Source organism: Echiichthys vipera, assembly GCF_963691815.1.
Source record: "Echiichthys vipera genome assembly, chromosome: 17".
NCBI classification, from domain to species: domain Eukaryota; kingdom Metazoa; phylum Chordata; class Actinopteri; order Perciformes; family Trachinidae; genus Echiichthys; species Echiichthys vipera.
The window spans coordinates 14,176,579-14,197,503 of record NC_139842.1 but is presented as its reverse complement, the minus strand read 5'-3'; the positions used below and the strand labels follow the sequence as shown (position 1 = coordinate 14,197,503).

At 40.7% G+C, this 20,925-nt stretch overlaps 2 protein-coding genes across 2 annotated transcripts in view; both read left to right on the top strand.

The window, feature by feature from the left end:
* Window positions 1-282: 282 nt before the first annotated feature.
* On the top strand, window positions 283-6,552 carry LOC310959531 (charged multivesicular body protein 6-like). The gene is made up of 8 exons (XM_083930906.1): window positions 283-416; window positions 1,021-1,130; window positions 1,888-1,975; window positions 3,993-4,079; window positions 4,453-4,518; window positions 5,270-5,350; window positions 6,038-6,113; window positions 6,230-6,552. The coding sequence occupies exons 1-8, from the start codon at window positions 351-353 to the stop codon at window positions 6,277-6,279; spliced, it is 624 nt and encodes a 207-aa protein (XP_083787032.1). The 5' UTR covers window positions 283-350; the 3' UTR covers window positions 6,280-6,552.
* Window positions 6,553-7,975: 1,423 nt separating this feature from the next.
* Window positions 7,976-20,925, top strand: part of baiap2a (BAR/IMD domain containing adaptor protein 2a) — a 56,666-nt gene continuing 43,716 nt past the window's right edge. Inside the window, exon 1 of the mRNA XM_083931000.1 lies at window positions 7,976-8,173. Coding sequence (XP_083787126.1) covers window positions 8,102-8,173 — 72 coding nt within the window. The 5' untranslated portion in view covers window positions 7,976-8,101. The remainder of the gene's footprint in view (window positions 8,174-20,925) is intronic.

Below are 20,925 nucleotides of genomic sequence, written 5' to 3'. Positions count from 1 at the left end.
TGTGATGCTGTACCCTGTTTCCCCCGCCTGTGGGTCATGCTTACGGCTGGTAGATTATTATTGCTGAACATCACATAATATATCATGACAGTTGTCATAAGGCTGCTCTATCAGGGTGCTGCCACTGATATATTTGTCCAAACTAGAGTGAAGCCAACTAGACCGTAGCTCTAATGTCTTGCCTCGCTTGCCGTAGGAAACTGTGGGGGGGAGAAACAACTGCGGACATGGTGGTAGTCAGTTAGCGTGCTAGCCGTTATAGGCTGTTTGTTATCATGCCAACAATGTTCTATACTAAATAATACTGTGTCTGTTGATGAAGGGGGATGTGGTGGGGATGTGGCTAAATAATGGGAACCGTTTTTGGGAGAAAGAGTCAACCTTCGCGTGTAACGGAACAAGACAAAGCCGTCTTGGTGAGCTGGTAGCGGTTGTAGCAGCAGCTTTGTCCCGTTACATGAAGGCAAACTGTTAGCTGGCTGCACAGCGCTGTGGCTACTAGGCAACATGTAAACCTATGTTTTTTAAGCATATAGTATGTTCTGCTAATTCAGCGTTAGACAAAAGTCCTTTGTGAGGACAAGTAAACTGTTGTCGGATATTTGTCTGTGTGTTATGATGAAGTCTAACACAGTGATAAACAGTACCCCCTGTGCATTGCAGTGTGGTACAAAACAACCATATAGCTTAGCTCAGAGATCCTCAACAGGGAGTCTGCAGTGTAACTGCAGGGTGTCCGACAATTTCTTTTTCAAAAATATGTCTGAAAATGTACATTAACATCAATGCAACGTATTGTTAGCAAATATAAAATAGTGAGAAAATAATTTGCATTTACACCATAGGCTAGGATTTACACACCCTTGATGTTAGGCTTTTGTAGGTTGTGTCTATTTCTCTGGTAATTCAATTTAGTAATTTGGCTAGATTTTATATGTTACTTTTTTTTCTACTAATCTATATAGTACATATAGGCAATATTGTTACTTTAAAATATATCTGACTGTGCTTTTCCCCCAGCAATTGAAGCAGCAGAGAGATAAGCTGAAGCAGTACCAAAAGAGAATCACCCTACAATTGGAGAAAGAGCGACTACTGGCAAAACAGCTGATAAAAGATGGCAGGAAAGAGTAAGCATTAAAAAAAAAGACAGTTCAGAAAGATCAGTTCAGATCTGCAACAATAGTATCTGTTATGTAGTCACACTACTATGAAGGCAGGCAATAATTTAAAAAGTAAATGTTGTCAATTAGGGGCGGCACGGCGGTGTGATGGTTAGCACGGTCGCCTCACAGCAAGAGGGTTCGAATCCAGGCTGGGGCCCTTCTGTGTGGAGTTTGCATGTTCTCCCCGTGTCTTTGTGGGTTTTCTCCGGGTTCTGCGGCTTCCTCCCACAGTCTAAAGACATGCACATGTTAGTTTAATTGATGATTCTAAATTGCCCGTAGGTGTGAATGTGAGTGTGAATGGTTGTCTGTCTCTGTTTGTCTCTATGTGCCCTCTGATAGACTGGCGTCCTGTCCAGGGTGCACCCCGCCTCACGCCTGATGTCAGCTGGGATCCAGCCCCCCCGCGACCCTGTCAGGGACAAGCAGTTATCAATTAAAAATGATACATATAAGAAAAAAGTGCAACTTTGAACTGCAGTTCTTTCATTTATTTGTTGTGTCCTAATTAGGGACATTGTAGGTCGATTTTGATTCAAAAACAGCTGGACTTCACATATATATTGACACTTTTTAAAATCTCATGCTGTGCAGACTCCTCCTTTGGTAGAATGGCATAAACTAGCCTAATGTATTCTACATGCAATACACACTTAAATAATTCCTTAGAAGAACACATCCTTTGCTTTATCATGTTTTTCTTTTTTATGTATTTTTGCAGAAAAGCACTGCTGCTTCTTAAGAAAAAACGATATCAGGATCAGCTACTAGACAAGACTGAAAATCAGATTTCAAACCTGGAGTGCATGGTAAGTTTTGATTATGCTGTATGCCTTTGTTTTAAAGAGCAAAGAGGAGTCCATGTGATATGAAATATTAAAAGAAAATAGGTTAAATCTTCCAAACGTCTGCTTTCCCATTTTCCGCTTAACCATTGTTTTGTTTTTTTAAATTAAAGCTAAACCGGAGCTGCAAAAATGTGTAGAATATGATTGGTGCTGTCAGTATCAGGTGTTGGGATGCCATATACAGTGGGTACGGAAAGTATTCAGACCCCCTTAAATTTTTTACTCTTTGTTAAATTGCAGCCATGTGCTAAAATCATTTAAGTTCATTTTTTTCCTCATTAATGTACACACAGCACCCCATATTGACAGAAAAACACAGAATTGTAGACATTTTTACAGATTTATTAAAAAAGAAAAACTGAAATATCACATGGACATAAGTATTCAGACCCTTTGCTCAGTATTGAGTGGAAGCACCCTTTTGAGCTAATACAGCCGTGAGTCTTCTTGGGAATGATGCAACTAGTTTTTCACACCTGGATTTGGGGATCCTCTGCCATTCCTCCTTGCAGATCCTCTCCAGTTCTGTCAGGTTGGATGGTGAACGTTGGTGGACAGCCATTTTGAGGTCTCTCCAGAGATGCTCAATTGGGTTCAAGTCAGGGCTCTGGCTGGGCCATTCAAGAACAGTCACAGAGTTGTTCCGAAGCCACTCCTTCGTCATTTTAGCTGTGTGCTTAGGGTCATTGTCTTGTTGGAAGGTGAACCGTCGGCCCAGTCTGAGGTCCATAGCACTCTGGAAAAGGTTTTCGTCCAGGATATCTCTGTACTTGGCCGCATTCATCTTTCCTTCAATTGCAACCAGTCGTCCTGTCCCTGCAGCTGCAAAACACCCCCACAGCATGATGCTCCCACCACCACACTTGACTGTAGGGATGGTGTTGGGCAGGTGATGAGCGGTGCCTGGTTTTCTCCACACATACCGCTTAGAATTAAGGCCAAAAAGTTCTATCTTTGTCTCATCAGACCAGAGAATCTTATTTATCATAGTCTGGGAGTCCTTCATGTGTTTTTTGGCAAATTCTATGCGGGCTTTCATGTGTCTTACTCTGAGGAGAGGCTTCCGTCGGGCCACTCTGCCATAAAGCCCTGACTGGTGGAGGGCTGCAGTGATGGTTGACTTTCTTGAACTTTCTCCCATCTCCTCACTGCATCTCTGGAGTTCAGCCACTGTGATCTTTGGGTTCTTCTTTACCTCTCTCACCAAGGCTCTTCTCCCCCGATTGCTCAGTTTGGTTGGACGGCCAGCTCTTGGAAGAGTTCTTGTCATCCCATACGTCTTCCATTTAAGGATTATGGAGGCCACTGTGCTCTTGGGAACTTTAAGTGCAGCAGAAATTTTTTTGTATCCATGGCCAGATCTGTGCCTTGCCACAATTCTGTCTCTGAGCTCTTCAGGCAGTTCCTTCGACCTCATGATTCTCATCTGCTCTGACATGCACTGTGAGCTGTAAGGTCTTATATAGACAGGTGTGTGGCTTCCTTAATCAAGTCCAATCATTAGAATTAAACACAGCTGGACTCCAATGAAGGTGTAGAACCATCTCATGGATGATCAGAAGAAATGGACAGTACCTGAGGTAAATATACAAGTGTCACAGCAAAGGGTCTGAATACTTATGTCCATGTGATATTTCAGTTTTTCTTTTTTAATAAATCTGTAAAAATGTCTACAATTCTGTGTTTTTCTGTCAATATGGGGTGCTGTGTGTACATTAAAAGGAAAAAAAATGAACTTAAATGATTTTAGCACATGGCTGCAATTTAACAAAGAGTAAAAAATTTAAGGGGGTCTGAATACTTTCCGTACCCACTGTATAACAGAATGAGTCACTATGTACTCAATGTTGTTTGAGAGAATTAAAGCAGGATATTATTTTTGATTTTCTATAAATATTTTCAATTTGTTTTGTTTGTTTGTACTGCACGTCTGTAATTTTGCAATTCAGTGTCTTTACATGCTCATATTTGTCAACAGGTTCAAGATATTGAGTTCATGCAGATTGAGATGAAAGTTATCGAGGGGCTTAAGGTTGGCAATGAATGTCTGGAGAGTATGCACCAGGTAGATATGCTGTCATGCTTCTTTCCCACCTTTTGTGTTTAGCAAAAATGTCTTTCACATCCATGTTATAATACCCCCCCCCCCCCTCCCCTCCCCCTTAGATATGTGAGTGTATACTTCAACAATCGCAATTTATTTTTTAATGTGATCCTTTGGTGAGAATTTAGCAGCAGAGAAGGTGTATGGTTTTTGTTAACATAGCTGGTGCACATTCTTTGAAGATTAAGGGATTAAGATCCAAAGCCTTGACTACAGCGGTGTGACTGCTGCACATCCTTAGATACAGTGTAGACCTTGCTCAGGAAAATTCACTAGAAAACACTTGACATTCACTTTGTAATATGGGCTTCCCTCCTTTTCTTGTTTGTGACAGATCATGTCAATTGAAGATGTGGAAAGAATCCTGGATGAGACCCAGGAATCAATTGAATATCTAAGGGTAAATGTCTGCTCAATGTCATTCACACACCTTTACATTTCTTTCTTCAATTTTTCCTATAATTGTATATTAAAACCAGTATAGTAGATGCTTATAATCTGTACAAGCTTAAAGTTTCCATATTTCAAAAATTACTTTGAATTATCAAGCAGTTCAACGTGTTATGTAAATAGTGTGAAAGTATCAAAATGCTCAATCAACAGAGAAATACCTACAGCCCGAATTCAGAAACTGTTCCTTTAAATGAGCCGTCAGGACCTCTGTATGGTTGTGATGTCACAATTATACTATACTGTAGGAAAGGTAAGAGGATAGAGTATAGTCATTCTCAGGCTGCAATGGCAGTGCAGAGATCTCCTAGATGTGGAAGATCCAGAAACACTGACAACAATATTTAGGCAAACAGTACGACCAAAATGTTGCGTTTTTGAACATTAAAGCATGTAAACATGTTTTAGTACTATGAACTTGAAAATTAGATTGATATGGGTCCTTTAATGTGAAGTAAAATTACACTCTAACTAATGGTGTTCTTGATTACGTTTGAAAAATGCTTTTATTGTATTCAACTAATACCTACTTTAATAATTATTTCACATTACAAAACACCATATGTTTACACAGGATGCAGACTGGTTAAATCTGAACTTTCCTAGACATTATATGTGGATAATTGTCCGTGTTTATAGTAAGTCAGCAAAACACTGAGCTGTCAATGTGCTGTCAGCTAACACATTATTTGCTCCTGCAGCAAATAGATGAAATGCTGGCTGGATCCCTGACACAGGAGGATGAGGACGAGGTTTTAGCAGAGCTGGAAGCTATCACTCAGGTCGGTGCCTACAAATTCTGCTTTCCCATGCAGAATCTGATAATAGAGTCTACACATGCTAAGGCCTGGTGTAACTACACAGCTATGATGGGCATTGTTGTTCTTGCCTGGATTGGAAGTTGAGTCAAGTGTGGATTTCATACCCAAACTGCATGTTGGTATTCTGACCAGATTTGTAGCCTACAATATCTTTGTCTTGAGGAGAGGAATACATCCAGCGAATTTAGAAGCCGCAGGATCATTATTTGTGTGTAATAATAGGCTGTATAATTGAAACAGTTATGGATATGAATTCATTTCCTTTGTGGACTAATTACTATTCCAAATGACACACACTGTCAATCCTATCAAACTACACAAATTATTATGTTTCACACTTAAACACTTAAAGTGCTTTCAATTTTACAGAAAGGCAGCAAGCAACAGTATATTCCTATTAGCAGTTTATCTACAAATGTTTTGGATGCACCATCAAACAAGTTCAGGTTGAACAATTTGCCTCTTCTTATTATGTGACTTGAAGTGTGGTATGAGTGGTCTTTAGAGAAAGCGTAAAAAAGGCCTGAATCTTGCATCGCCAAAAATGTCTGAGAATTTTTAGGTACTAAAAACATGTTTTCAGCTTTAGCTCTTTGTAACCTTCACTGTTACAAATGTATTATTACTCTGACCTTTCTCCTGAAACAGGGGGAAGATGTAGCACTTCCAGAGGTCCCCACTGAGCCAATACCAGAAGTCCCAGAGGCAGCTAAGGCTGAGCCAGGTATGTTTGTTTTTCTTATTTCACGTCACGAAAGCATTCCTCACATACTTGATATATTTCTACAGTAATTGATGCCAGACTGATCATATTTGCTTTTCTTTGACTTTCTTTTCTAGAGAGGAGCGGAGCAAAGAACAAGCCAGACAGAGAAATGTTGGCAGCCTAACAGAGCCCATTTGTGGTTGGGAGTAGACTGTCTTTGTACTGATGGGTACAATTTTTTACTATTTTATCTTTAATTGGGAGGAGGTGAAAGTTTTACAGGATTCACACTTTCAGCACTCTGGTTCACTGCTCCCCTGAAGTATCTACATAAAGGAAGTGAAATGGTCTCTGTCTCTGTGTCTGACTTGGATTAGCAAAGCAAAGTCGCATTGGAACTGAAAGGACATCTTTAGATGTTTTAAACATTCATTTCAGTTGTTTTCCATATTAAAGTGAGCTATGGCAACAGTATGTTTTCTTGGCTTTTGAAAAACATTAAAACAAGTAAGGCTTTATGGATTTATTGTTGAATATTGTATTTTGTTCCCATTTTCAGCTTATGTATCATGCTTTCTCCAGAAGGGGGCGCTCCTTGCTAGTTTTTTTTTTTTTTTTGACTCAACAGTACACAAAACAGGTGTGTTCATTCACATCCCATCAGTAAAGTCGGTGTGGTTGTTGACAGAAAGTAGAAAGCTAATGTTGGTGATATGTCGGGGGTGTTTAGACAAGAAAGCCTGTATAGTATTTACAATTCTACACTAAGTGGGCACTTAGACTCTAATTGGCATGTACAATGGAGCTAACATAAATTATCCACTGTGAGAAAAACATCACCTAGGGTGTTACTAACAGTCAGAGAATGACTCCCTTACAGATTTATGCAATGCAATTGTATACATAAAATGTTGTTTTGTAAACAGGAAGAAGATAAACTTTTACGGGGACAACTGTACTGCACATCATTGACTAGGTTGATCAGATGATAGCAGCAGTATGCAAAAATGCTTTATGGGCAGAGGCCGAACATATCTACCATGCTGGTATGGTACCTGTAAATCTGTCTTTTATATATTTTTGTCTAGGCTGGTTTAATTTAGAGCAGCCATTCTTTGCTCAAATGATGCCTGAGGGGAAAACAAACTGGGCTGATTTGCTCTTTTGCTGTGAAGGCAAAATGACAGTCTCTCATTCTGTACTTAATCACCTTGTGTAGTGTTTGCCTAACAGGTAATTGTTTTAGATGGATGCAAATATTAGAGCTGTCTTCTAAGCTCATAATACAGTAACACACTAGAAGTAGAAAGGCAAATATATACTTTTACCGGGGCCAAATCAGTATTTAAATATTACATGTTATTTGTAAATAAACACATTTGCCTCTGCATGTATCTATAGAGATGGAGGAGCTCAATTGGTACAGAAAAATGGGGGGCGTGAACCAAAGGCACTTGAAGTGGTGCTGCGTTCTATTGCTGTGGGAAATATTGTATTTATGCTTTGAGCGAAGTGAACAAACGTCCTCTTTTAATCTATGTACCTACACCTATATATCATTATAATTATTATACAATGCTTACATTTATTATCAACCTTTAATATTTTTCAAGCCGCGGTCATGTTGTTTCTGTAGTGTTTAGCGACCAATTCAATTCTCGAATATCTCCTGGCACGCCTAGCAGTGGGGCAACTTGTATATGATATTTCACATGACATGCGACATTTTAAGGGGCCTTTTTGGTGTTTGACTGCATGTTTTCCCCAAACGCTTCTACTGCGCATCTGAGACTGTGAAAAACTACACCGTCGAGGAGTCGGTGAAGGCAGCACCGGGCTGTCAGCTGTGGAGAGGGAAGGTGTGTTTAGTTGGAGTGGGGTTTCGGGAGCGCAGTATCGTTTCACCCTCACGGGCGCGTTGCCTCGCCTATTGTCTGATCAAACTCGTGTATTTTACCCGTTCCCCTTATTTTACGCGGATACACATTTGAAGGAAAAGACCGTTTATGGTCCTGGCTGAAGATTTCACGATGTCTCGCACCGACGAGGTTCACCGCATGACGGAAAACGTTTACAAGGTAAGGTTTAACTGATGAGTAAAGTTTTTTAGGTGCTTATCGTCATATAAGTTCAGATGCAAGGCACGCGCTCTAATTCCACCATGAATTGAATTAGACGCATCCAGATACTCGTTTTTTCTTCGATAATCTCTTTAGGGAGAGGCAGCAGCGCAGTTGGGTTTTTTCATTAGTAGTTGAACAACGCGACAGTTAGGGCAACACTTAACTATCACAAAAAAAAAATACAAATAAAAAACGGTCACTTATTCATTCAGTGTTTTCCATGTAGGTCTATTGTATTCCTATAGTCCACCTAGTGCTCTGATAGGGTGTAGAGTACTCCTACTGTAAAGCACCAGTGGATTTCTATAGCCTAGTTTTCATGCCGAAATGGGAACATATTGCATTCCAGAAGTCGGTGTTTGACTGGCAGAGAAGGTTGGGCTTATCTGTTGCAACAGGTAAACATTTGCCCCATAGGGATTTCAACATTCAAACCTGTTCTGCCTAAAAACCGGTGTGGACTTTGCATGCAGAAGTTAAGCCTCAGTCTTGTTGGGAAGAGTATTGTCTGGATTATGTGATCGTTTTATCTATACATTGGCAGAAAACTGTACAATATATGTCCAGCATACTTTCTCAGATCCCAAAATAATGTCTTCAAATAGCATGTGTCCACCAGGTCCAAAACTTAAATGCATATAATCTGCAATGATGTAAAACAAAGAGAACGGGTTAAGGCAGGGATATTTCATAATGCTTTATACATGACAGAAACATTGAATTGATTATTATTAACTGTAAACTGGAACTAATAGACAAATCATGTATTCAAGGATTGGAATGTAATGCAGTTAACCTTAGTCCAGGCTTTGATCCACTATCTTTGCCATGTTCCAGAGTCACAGGCACCCACTGAGGGAATGCTAACAAAACTTCATGCTATGAGGGCTCCACACCTGTGTCTTGTGATCATGTTTCTATTCTGATAAGAGCTCACTGATACTCAGGAGGTCTCTTCCAATATATTCCCGGTCATTATTTACACACAATAACCATTCAATTGTAAGCTACTTTTAACTTTCCTCACGCCCTTAATCAGATGTAGTTCCCCTAACAGGAGGCCAAAAATGGCTAGATGGTAGTTCTCCTAAAGGGAATAGACATCTATCAGAAAGGAGGTCAGATGAGCAGAGACTGACTGGTGCTTCTTTTAGAGCCAACAAGGGAAGTGAATGTTTCAGGTGGCTATTTCTGTCCTGAGTTGGCCGCACAACTTGCAGTGTATCCTTTTCGTTGTGAATTGTATGCCATGCTGTATCTGGGTTTGTTCAAGTGTTTACACCTGCTAATGTGGGTTAATTCAACACCCTAGGTGTCTGGATCCCGAAGCCTTGGGTCCCTTAATACATGGTCTTGCTTACTCAAGCACAAGTCCAGCAGTGGTGCTGTGTCTCGGAGGGTGAGAGCACGGCGTCAGAGTCCTGACAGCCAGGGACGTTGATGTGCAGTGGAGTGGAGAGACATAGTTCTTCTTCTGCACTTGGGATCTGACCTCATGTCAAAAATGCTAGGAGGTCACAGAGAGTGTCATTTATTAGTCACTGCTTATTTGGCACTCCTGGTGCTTTCTCACCCCACCGTGTAAAAACAAGTTTTGTCGTTTAATATTTAAAAAGATGGGTTCAATTTGAATTTCAGATCTCAGTGATGAAAAGGATACATTTTTCACGGAAGTCTGCATGTTTAAGGCATTTATACCCTTAATAGCACACTTGTTTTATCTTAAAAATTATGCTGTGTTTCATTATAGGGATAGGCAGTGATCAGCATGTTTTGAGACTGATATCTACTGCTATAGTTGGGATGCAAAATGAATGACACCTTATCCCAGGGTGAAGTGCAGACTGGAACTTTAATTTCATGGGCTTGTCAGTCACATCGAGGGAGCTGCAAGGCTTGTCGCATAAGTATTTAGATTAGATGAAAAATGTATCCAAAATCTAAAAGTACACTAGCAGTTTACCCGAGTTCACCCCATATTAATTGCACAGACATCATGGCACAATGAATGGTTATTTTCTCACATAGTGCGGCGTCTCAGTGTTGATGATGTGTCCCTTAAAGTTATGTTCATAGTGTCGTACCTTTTGACTTTTTGTAGCTTTTTTTACCGTTTTATAATGCAGCCTCTAATTGTTTGCGCCGATGATTAATATGCAGACTGTCATGCACCCTCCAAGTGTTAGAAAAGCTCCAACAACCAGTTACACTAACACTTACTTGGGGGGGAAATAAAAATGTGACTTTCACAACATGAGCTGCCCTCTATGTAACCCTGCCTATTTCTCTCCATGATACACATTTGAAAGCAGAGGTAGACAGTAATTATGTTTATCTGCTTTGTATGCATAAAGAATTCTGCTATGAAGAAGAGTGGAGAGAGGGGATCTAAAAACATACGGTGGCTACAAAGTTATTGTAGCCAGCAGCCGGACAGATACTGAGTAATTGCAGGGGGGAGGTGATTTGGGGGGGGGTTGGAGAGGGTGCAACTGCACCGCTGTGACGTGTGTGTGTGTGTGTGTGTGTGTGTGTGTGTGTGTGTGTGTGTGTGTGTGTGTGTGTGTGTGTGTGTGTGTGTGTGTGTGTGTGTGTGTGTGTGTGTGTGTGTGTGTGTGTGTGTGTGTGTGTGTGTGTGTGTGTGTGTGTGTGTGTGTGTGTGTGTGTGTGTGTGTGTGTGTGTGTGTGTGTGTGTGTGTGTGTGTGTGTGTGTGTGTGTGTGTGTGTGTGTGTGTGTGTGTGTGTGTGTGTGTGTGTGTGTGTGTGTGTGTGTGTGTGTGTGTGTGTGTGTGTGTGTGTGTGTGTGTGTGTGTGTGTGTGTGTGCGTGTCAGGGCTGGGACAATAAGCACGGCGAAGGGAAGACTGGAGATTCAGCATCTCACTGCGAGCACTGGTTCAGGAGGCCAGAGGCACTCCTTAGTCCTCTGAGATGACTTTTATCTTAATCAACAGGGGAGTCAACCCTGTAAAACCCAGCAATCCCAGTTTGATCCTCTGTGACTCACTTCAATTCTCCTCGCTCACATAGAAAGGCAGTTCCAGACGTGGCGATTGGCATATAGTCATTCCCCATGCTGGCGGGGTGAGGTGGATACTTAAGACTGACACTCTGTGCTTGCATGTTTGTTTGTTTGTGTGTGTGTGCACCACTGTCATCTCCACCAGCTGGCCTTGTCGCCGGGTGTCTGAGAGATGTGGTGCCCTGGGTCAAGCCTCTTAACGTGTCGATGGATGAAGTCTGAGCACTAACTTGGCGAGTGGGGGAGAGGACACACTGAAGTGGACAAACAGATTCATCAGACTAGAGGCTGAAGAAGAATAGGGTGTAAAATCAATCAATAATGAAACCATTTATCACCACCATAACTTCCACAGTTAACTTATATCCTAAAGGTGGTGGAAGGTTGCTTGGAAGTGAGGCGGTTGACGCACCCTTTAGCACAATCTAACTTTTACTTTTAGAAGTTGTCTTTGTCGTAGGAAATGTTGTGCGTTCTTTGCCTGATACATGCGGTGCAGGTTTTGAACACACCCTGGCAGGTAAGGGAATAGAAGGGTGTGTCCCGTCTCTACCAGCCCTCAGGACAACACTCATTTTCCCATGCAGCACCACTCCCTAAGTGTCAACACAGCCTGGAAAACAGTGGATGCCATTTTCTCAAATGGCTGTTTATGAAGAAGGCAAAATAAATGTTTGACGTTAACCGGATCAAGCTAGATCCTCAATACTCTCTGGTTAAAGGATCTTCATAGTGTTATGAGTCTGATACTGCTGCAGTATGCTGTTTGATAAAAAAAAAACCCTGATCTAAATTGCAGTTTTTCTGCCCAAAAGACATCACTGTTATATAATAGGTTTCTCTCTCAGTTTCAATATTGTCGTGGCATTCACTACACTCAAATGAATGATATTCTGATAATGATAAGAGGACTAACAGTTTCACCACAATCTCATGTGGGAGATCTGAAAAGGTGGTCTCTTAGCAACAACGTGCCATTATTCTTATGTGTTTCCGTCATCATTGTACTAAAAGATTTGCAGTTGGTGACGGACTGTTGAAGGCGAGTGAGAGGGAGGATTTTGCTTCTGACAGAAATAAAAGGGAGATGTTGAACCTGTCGTAATTGAAGGTAAAAAATGCGTCACAAAAATACAATCAGGGGTCCAGTGTAAACTAGCCCTGAGTGCTATAAACAGTAAAAAGTGCCACATGGTCTTGAACGATGACGCCATACATCACTTTATTTACCTTTTTTTTTATTCTAGCATGATATCACATCAGGCGACACTTTCTTTATAAAATGTGATTTAAGGGAATTTTAAACGACTTCAGCTCTTGAACATCTGTCTCCAGAATATAGTGTTTCAACAAGTTTATGCCTGCTGGTGCCTGGGGCCTTGAAAAGATTGCATTATGCACTGCAGGAGATATCATCATAACATTCACTGCCAGTGGAACAGCAGATTTGTTCCCTGTGCCTTTGACTGCGATGCAGAGAGAGGTCTATTGCTCCACACACCCACCTTCTCTGCACGTCCGGGGGCGGATGGTTTAGAGACATTCTCTCTTTTCTTTTACTCATCTCTGCTTTTTCAAGGACAAACCACAGATGCTCAGTGCTAAATCCAAGGCTACACTGTATTGACTGCAAAGAAGCTCCATAGCCGAACTGACAGAAGGTCGATTTTGAAGTCAATCAAAAATATTCTAATATTAACATAATATAATATCTATCACAAAAAAGCAAACATAGGACTGTTCTTTGCTTCATAGAATGTCTTAACATGCTTTTTTGTGGGGGTGGAAGATAAAAGGGGATAAATACAAGGAAAAATAGATGGAGTCATTCCACATCCTTGTTGAAATAGTCCCTAATTACTGTGGAGGGTGAAGCTGTAATTACACAGACTGAAAGAGACACACAGAACATTTCAGTTAGTACTTTGGCAGTGGACAATGGCCTTACATTTATGGGTCATGGGCTACAGTTAACGTGCCTGTGGCTGGTGTTACTCTATGTCTCTGTGGCAGATGCTTGGCCACACTGTAGGCTCGCTGAGCAGGCAACCACAGTGTTTCTCTGAGCTCCAGACCTGTCATGCTATTCTACAGAAAGAAGTAAACTTGTCCTGCATACCCACATGGTTTGAATGTTCCTTTTGGTGAAGACATTTACACGGAGTAAAGCATTGCCATTGGGATGTAAAGTGACTAATACAACAGACTGTGTATTCACCTTTCACCTTTTAAAAATGATGCATTAAATAAAATACAGGAGGTGAGAAATTAAGCAGTGGATACTTGAAAAGATGTCCACTTTGGGACACAAACAAGTGTATTTTTATGTTTCATTTGTTTAACACTTGATACATGGTTTTCTCTCTATGTAGGGCTGCGTGGAAATCTGAATTTTGCAAGGAGGACGTCAGCAACACAATACATCCATAATTCATGAACATCCTTCCTGAAAGCTTTAAAGCTGCCCTGAAAAAGTGTTGATATCCTCTCCATCTAACCAGTGAAGTAACCCACACTGACATTAAGTTTGACATTGAACAATGTGTTGCTTTTTCATTTGGAGAAACAACAACCCACTGCCAACAGTATTTTGAGGGCTTTCATTTCTATCCTTCACTAAAATGAATGGGCGTTTTTCTGGTAAAAAAAAAAGCTAAAGCTTGCAAATAAGTCTGGGTCTTGGTTGCTGTGGTAACCAGTGCCTGTGTCGAGTTAGTTGAGCGGCTGATGCCTGGCTGAGTAAGTAAGGGGGCTCACACTGGCTGCAGATGACAGCAAAGCAAACAAACACAGTAAATAGTTGGTCTCTGGCGAGCAAATGATTTGTTGTGCACTGGCAGCAGGAGACACTACAGTTGGAAGGTGGGGGGCAGGACAGAGAACCTGTATGAAAGGTGACTTGTTTTTTTCTCTGAGTAGAAGAATTTGGGGTCATGAAACCTCATGCCTGATTGAATCTGACAAAATTGTGCTATTTCATTAGTGAAAGCTGTTGGTTACAAACATTTATCAAAGCGTAAGGAATGTTTTCTTGACTAGGCATTTTACCTCCACATAACATGGCATGCATTGTTATCGATATTGTTGTTATCATTATTGTTTACGGATACAGCACACCTGAACTGCTGATATTTGCCTTCTGCATCGCAAGTTAATGAAAAAATATTACAAATGATAAACCTGAACAGTAACTCTCTCATCTACCTCTTTAGCTTTCACATTCCACACGGTCCGGACAGCAAGGCGTGTTCGCATGGCAGAGAAAGGAAAGAGCATGACACATGTTAGAAGAGGTGATTCAAGATTTATGGCAATGGAGATGCCTTCTTTTGCATGTATCCCAACAGTTGAGTTTCCCTGTTTTTAAAGAGATATCTGAATCTGTAGGCAACTGTACAAGATTGAGTATTCTGGTTTCCATTTGTAGTATTGCCCAATCATGTTTGTGCAGGCTTTGATTGCATAAAGCAGGGATGGGGAACCCATGCTCCTGGAGGGCCGCATGTTTTAGGTTTCTCTCTGCTCTAACACGCCTGGGTCTAATGATTATTTAACCCCTGACGAGCTTCAGCTGCTTGATAATAAGCAGATCATTAGACCCAGGTGTGTTAGAGCAGAGAGAAACCTAAAACATGCAGGACAGTGGCCCTCCAGGAGCAGGGTTCTCCACCCCTGGCATAAAGGTAAATAGAGCAAAAGAGGTAGAACACACAGGCAAGCTATCTGCTGGCTGCATGGAAATTCTGAAATATTAGCTGTTAGCCGATGGTTCCCATGAATACGTTGGACTCTGAACCATTATTGGATGAGCAAAATCTCCTTCTGCTGATGTATTTATGTTCACATTTGAAAAAAACAACATAAATACAGAAGGTGCAGAAGAACAAACTTACTTGATGCAAAATATAGACTTAAACTGTCAGTGGAGTGCTTATTTACTTGGCTTGGGCCTCTCTTCAAGATTCTTCATGGTCATGAGTTACAATATGACTTGTGGCTAGAACCCGTGATTGGATCCCTGCCACTAATAAATTAGCTGTAGCGCTTAATGTCGTTGCTTGAAGTGGATAAAGAGATTACAAGAGGCCAGCTTTATCATTCTCACTGTATCTGACACTTATTTAATTCTTTACACAAGACAGAGGAGATAATAACTCCCCCCTTTTGAAATGCTCTGTCAATTTAAAGTCCCCCCCTGCTCAAAAATGTGGTTTTCTTACATTTAAACCCTTTAAAATGTCTGACATTGACTATAGTGACTGTCAGTACAGAGAGAAAATGCGCTGCCATCATAGCTGTCACTAGCCACTATAAAAAGACAATCACCCAGACTCATCATCCCTATGTTCCCTGGGTCCTATGTTCCCTGATCGCATACGCCTCTGCCTTCGTGGATTTAATTCAGCATTTTGTTAGGGTTAGAGGTTACGGTTAGGTCAGTGTTAGGGTTAGGGGGTAGGATTAGGGTCTACATAGGCCTATTTGCCATGGAATTCAGCACTAATTGTAGAAAAAAAACAACAGACCGGGGAACATAGGACCCTTTCTGTGAAAAGCGGGGTATATCGGATCCTTAAAAAAAGGGTCTCATGGTCCCCCGGTCACATACAAACATACATAGGACCCGCGGAACATAGGTACACTCCCGCAGAGCACTAACTTTAGCTCCATAGGCAGACAGCTCAGCTTGTCTGTCCATCCACCTGCAGGGCTCAGCAAGTCACACCAGCCATACACAAGTCGGCAATCTGCCCAAGTGGTTCTCTGATGAGTTTAGTTATCTTTTATAGGAAGTTTATGCGCTTCTCTTTCACCTCAGGCCTGCTCGTCAATCCCGGGGAGAAGCTAGTGCGGTACAACCGTGAGTAGTGGTGGACGGGGCGAAGCCAGATGCAGAAAATCCCAATGAGGGAGAAAGAGTAGTGCCTACAGCCTGTTTTTTTCAGTTATTTTTGTCTTCCTGTGTTTGAAAATATAACAAAATATTAAACACAGCAGAGTAGTTTTAACATGCTTTAAAATGTGTCAGGAGTGGGATTTTAATAAAACTGTCATATTGAGCATTATCCGTTTTACACAGTTTGTGTTTGCATTATGTAAACATCATTATCTAACATAAGAGAAAGTTCTGAAACTGTCAGTATTTGCTGCATAAACACACAAAGAATTGCCGGAGGTTAGTGAGGTTAGAAGAATGTCTAAGGATCTCTCTCTCTCTGTTTGACATGACTGCTGTGCAATAATATAGTCTGTACATGTCTTTACAAAAGAACATGAACACTGCTCACAATCTCTACAGAGTCTTCTCTAAGCTCACGATTCTCTCTTCACTAGAACTTGGAAAGGACTCCAATATTCACGTGGCATTCTTGGGTTTGATGTTCAACCTGGCATCGGCTGAAAGCACATGCTGTGCCTACTGCAGTGTTAGTAAGGCTTTAGGTATGCAGGAAGGACAAACATATTCTTGGTATCTACTGTGTATACCTGTCCTGGACTTTGCTCTGAAATAGCATGTGACAGTGTGTGTGTGTGTGTGTTTTTTCTGTATGGATTTGTGTACTTTACAAAGTTCTCTAACCTGTCTTTTGAATGTATTGCTGTAAGAAGTTGTCTTTGTTCTCTTCACTTGTACAGTAGCTCTGCGTTGATTTCTTTTTTTATAGACTCTAAGCACTCCAAAACTCCTGCTGTGCGGTTCCCTTGATAACCCATGAAATGCCACCATATTGTGGGTAACTGATGTTGATATATTTTGAAAGATTTAAGCAATGTTTGCCACGAACCCTTATGAGGAAATGGAAGAAGTCAAAACATGACTTTAAATTAAATTGGCATTCTTCTGGCAAAATGTAATACGGTTTGTGTGGAATGCTACCTCTTACAAGTGGCTGTTGTCTTTCAAATATAGCATACACGTTGGACATTTTCAGATAAGACAGCAGAAGAAATAGTTTAAAAATGTGAACAATTTATAATGAGCTATGAACAGCCTTGGTTCTAAATGAACTCACATGAGAGAAGAACCCTGGATAACAGAAGTAAACAGTTTAGCCCTTGACAAAATATCCACTCATACTCCACATGTTCTCTGCCTTTTTTAGTTAAAAGTTAAAAATTTTACCCATGAAAGTTGGTTAAAAGTTGATAATTTATCATAAACCATATGTGCAGTTATATATTGTATCCATAGTTCAATATATAATGAATAACTTCTACAATCGGCTGTTGAGACTGTATTCCTAACATTTATATTCAAACCACCCCTATTAGGTTCCCCTTCACTCGGATGTATGTTCCTACAGTTGAGTGTTTGAGCTTTGGTCAAGCCCCCACCACAGCTACTTCCTGGTTGATCCAATACGGTCAGTGCCAGAAATTGCAGTTCGGTCAGTGTCCACTAGGGGCAGGATTCATAATAGAGCAATTTCTCATTGACCCCCATGTTAAATAGGCCATTTTTCAGAGCCAGTTTAAGCTCTGGTACAAAAAAACATTATAGTCTGTATGTTTAGGTCATATCTCCATGACAACACTGAGAGGGGGGTGAATTTTTTTCTTGTGAATTTTTAGCTTCTATTCTATTGGAGGTTAAAGTTTATGAATAATTAGGGGCTCAGCCTCTTGAGTGACAGCTAGGCGCTGGCCCTCACTTCGCCTCGGAGGTATACGTTAGCCAGATGGACATATCACCCTCCCCCAACGTCAAATAAATGCCTGTTTTTCCGGTAGGAGGAAATGAGGCGGAGTCAAAGTCTGACAAGATGGCGGCTCCCGTAGGTGAGTACGATTGGATCAAGTTGAGAGAAGGCACCTCGGCGGAGAGGCTACGTCCATTTTTTATACAGTCTGTGGTTTCAATGTACAGAATGATGTATGTGCAGAGTTCGACACTAGAAGGATGTTTTCACATCCATCTGCTGAAAGTGGAAAGTTTCCGTGTGTCCAGTGAAAATCACATTTTCAGGGATCGGCCTTCATGCATGATTTGTGACATCACAAATGGTTTGGAAGCCAATTCGGTTCCAGCATTCAACTAAATGTGTGCTGTGGAAACTTAAAACCTCCAGTGCAATACACTGAGAATGAAGTCGGAAACACATGATGTCCAGCATTTCAATTTATATTTATCGATTCCAGATTCTGAAGGAGAGGAAGCAAATGTTTTTTTGTAAAAAAGAACATATGAGGTACAAATTGGTATTGCAAGAGCATTTTATGTTAAACATGTCTGGAGGGGATATTTTAATGCTTTCAACATGTAGGCTTCATTTTTTTGATTTTAATATTTCTGACATGCTCTCATGATGTATTTTTTTACAGGCTGTGTACAATAACAGCAGCCAAAGTAAAGTGTTTGAGATGTGGTTTAAGAAGCCATACACTCCTCATACAACCATTAGAGATGTCCCGATCTAGTTTTTTCCAGTCCGATACCGATACCTGGGGTGAGTGTATCGGCCGATACCCGATAGCGATCCGCCTGATGATTGAATGAACCTTGCCATGTGAGTGAAGGCATCAGATTTGACATAAACATTTAGCATTGTTAAAAAAGGTAACAAATTGACAGATAGACCTGTAAATGTACTCAATATTATTTATTAACAAATAACAAAGTGTACATTAGCATCAAAAATAAATAAATAACACTTCCACGCAAAGTGCACTGCAGACAAATATTTTAAAATGTAATATAAAACCCTAACCAAAACATAGAATTAAAGTGACTAGATCGGCGTAACTGTATTGCTGTGTTTGGTATTAATAAGAAAGAAATTACTGGATCGGAATGCTGGTTCTGCTTCATTGATCCGGTATCGGAGCCGATGTCACCCCGTACACTCTACTGTAGGGCGTTCACTTGCCTGTCTACTGCAGTGTACACAATAAATTACACAGAAGTTTTAGTTTTTGCCACGAACTTTGGAATCGACTGATGTACACAGTGTGGTTGATGCAGAGGAATAGATTTGCAATAATATGCATGCCCATGGCTTCCTCTGAGATAAAATTAAGTGCCATTGATTTTAATCATATTAACAGTAATTCATTTCTTGTGCACATACATTGCAAAGTACATTTTTTAAACTTATCTTTTGTTAAAAATAGAAAAGTGTTCTACCTAGCTTTTACCCCATTTTATCTTCTGTAAACATTACACAAGTAATACCACTAGCTTTATCCTTAAGAGTCACCTAATTTTATCCAAAACATGATATGGCACAATTTGCAGTTTTCTCTTTATGTTCAAGTCGACTTAGTGTGTTAAAATGGGCAACTCTGGGATTTCACCCAGGAGACCGCTTAGCCGAGGCGGTGAGACAACCAGATCCTGATGAGTCTCTTCCTCATCGCTCAATGTTTCTCATTTGTCGAGGCAACAAGACAGGAGATTACAGTACAACCTGACTTTTTTTTCTTGGCAAAGTAATTCATTTATGTTAAAGGTCTCAGCTGTCATCCAGCTGATTGAGACCCATCATAAACAGCTCGCACTGCTCCTTATTAGGAAAGAAAATGATTCTATCTGCACGTAATCACTTTACTTTACATTCCTCCCTGATTACATAATTAGGCTCATCATGTTGATGTGCCCTCACAAATACAGTAATTGGTACCTCTACAGTGCTTACGTGATCCCGGGCATTTTCAGGTCTGTGACTTGTTGCCATGTAGAAGAGGGTATGAGGAGGAACGAGTGAGGGGAAGGCGTGAAGGAACAGATGATGATGGCATCCTGGCTTCTGATTACGTGTGATTCCCTCTGGTTCTAATCAGCTGGTGTTGCTTTGAAATTACCCCCTTTGCATGTCATTATTGCACTTATGTATGTGTGTAACAGAACAGAATATGCAGAGATGGATGATTCCCCTAGTCTCCATCGACCGTCTATTCCATATGCGCTGACCTTGTTTGCTACTTCCACGCCGAGGAGAAATTAATTTTAATCCTGTGTTTTCCCTTATCAGCGGATGTATATGCTTATGCTCATGACTTCTCCATATTCTCCCTATCTCACCTTACAGCACAAATGGGTGTCAACCAGATTTAATTCATTTTCAAGGAGAGATTTCTCTGCCCTCGTTTTAATTGTCGGCTTAAATTTTTGCCCCGAGTGCTGATAATGAATTCAATCAGTCGCCGTGTAGGCGGTCACAAAAATGGACCGCTTCTCTGTCTCGGGAAAGTAAAAGATTACACTTCAGCCGTGACGTATTTCTCATTCTATTATTTCTTTAATTGAAATATGATACAGAATAGTTTTTTTCAATGGCAAGGGGTATACAAAACATGATTACCTATACACCTTTGCTTGTAATTCTTAAATTATTCCATCCTTGCAATTTTCCACTCAGTCACTTGCTCTGTCTCTCTCTTCATGTCTCACACAACTTCAAGTGCCTCCTGTCCCCATTTCCCAATTAGACGTCACAATTAGGGTAACAATGTAGTACAAGAGAACTGGGATGACAAATTTAGCAACAAAGGGAAGAGATGGAGAAAGAAACTACCTCACAGTTTTCCCCCCCACTTACTTCCCCTTAGCTACATATCGCTGCAATTTGTCTTATTGTTGTAGTTATATACATTGATAATCATCTTATTCTTTATGTTCCATGACTGCATGTACTTTTTATGTTTTTTTTCCAGTGGTAGTGTGTGTGTGTGTGTGTGTGTGTGTG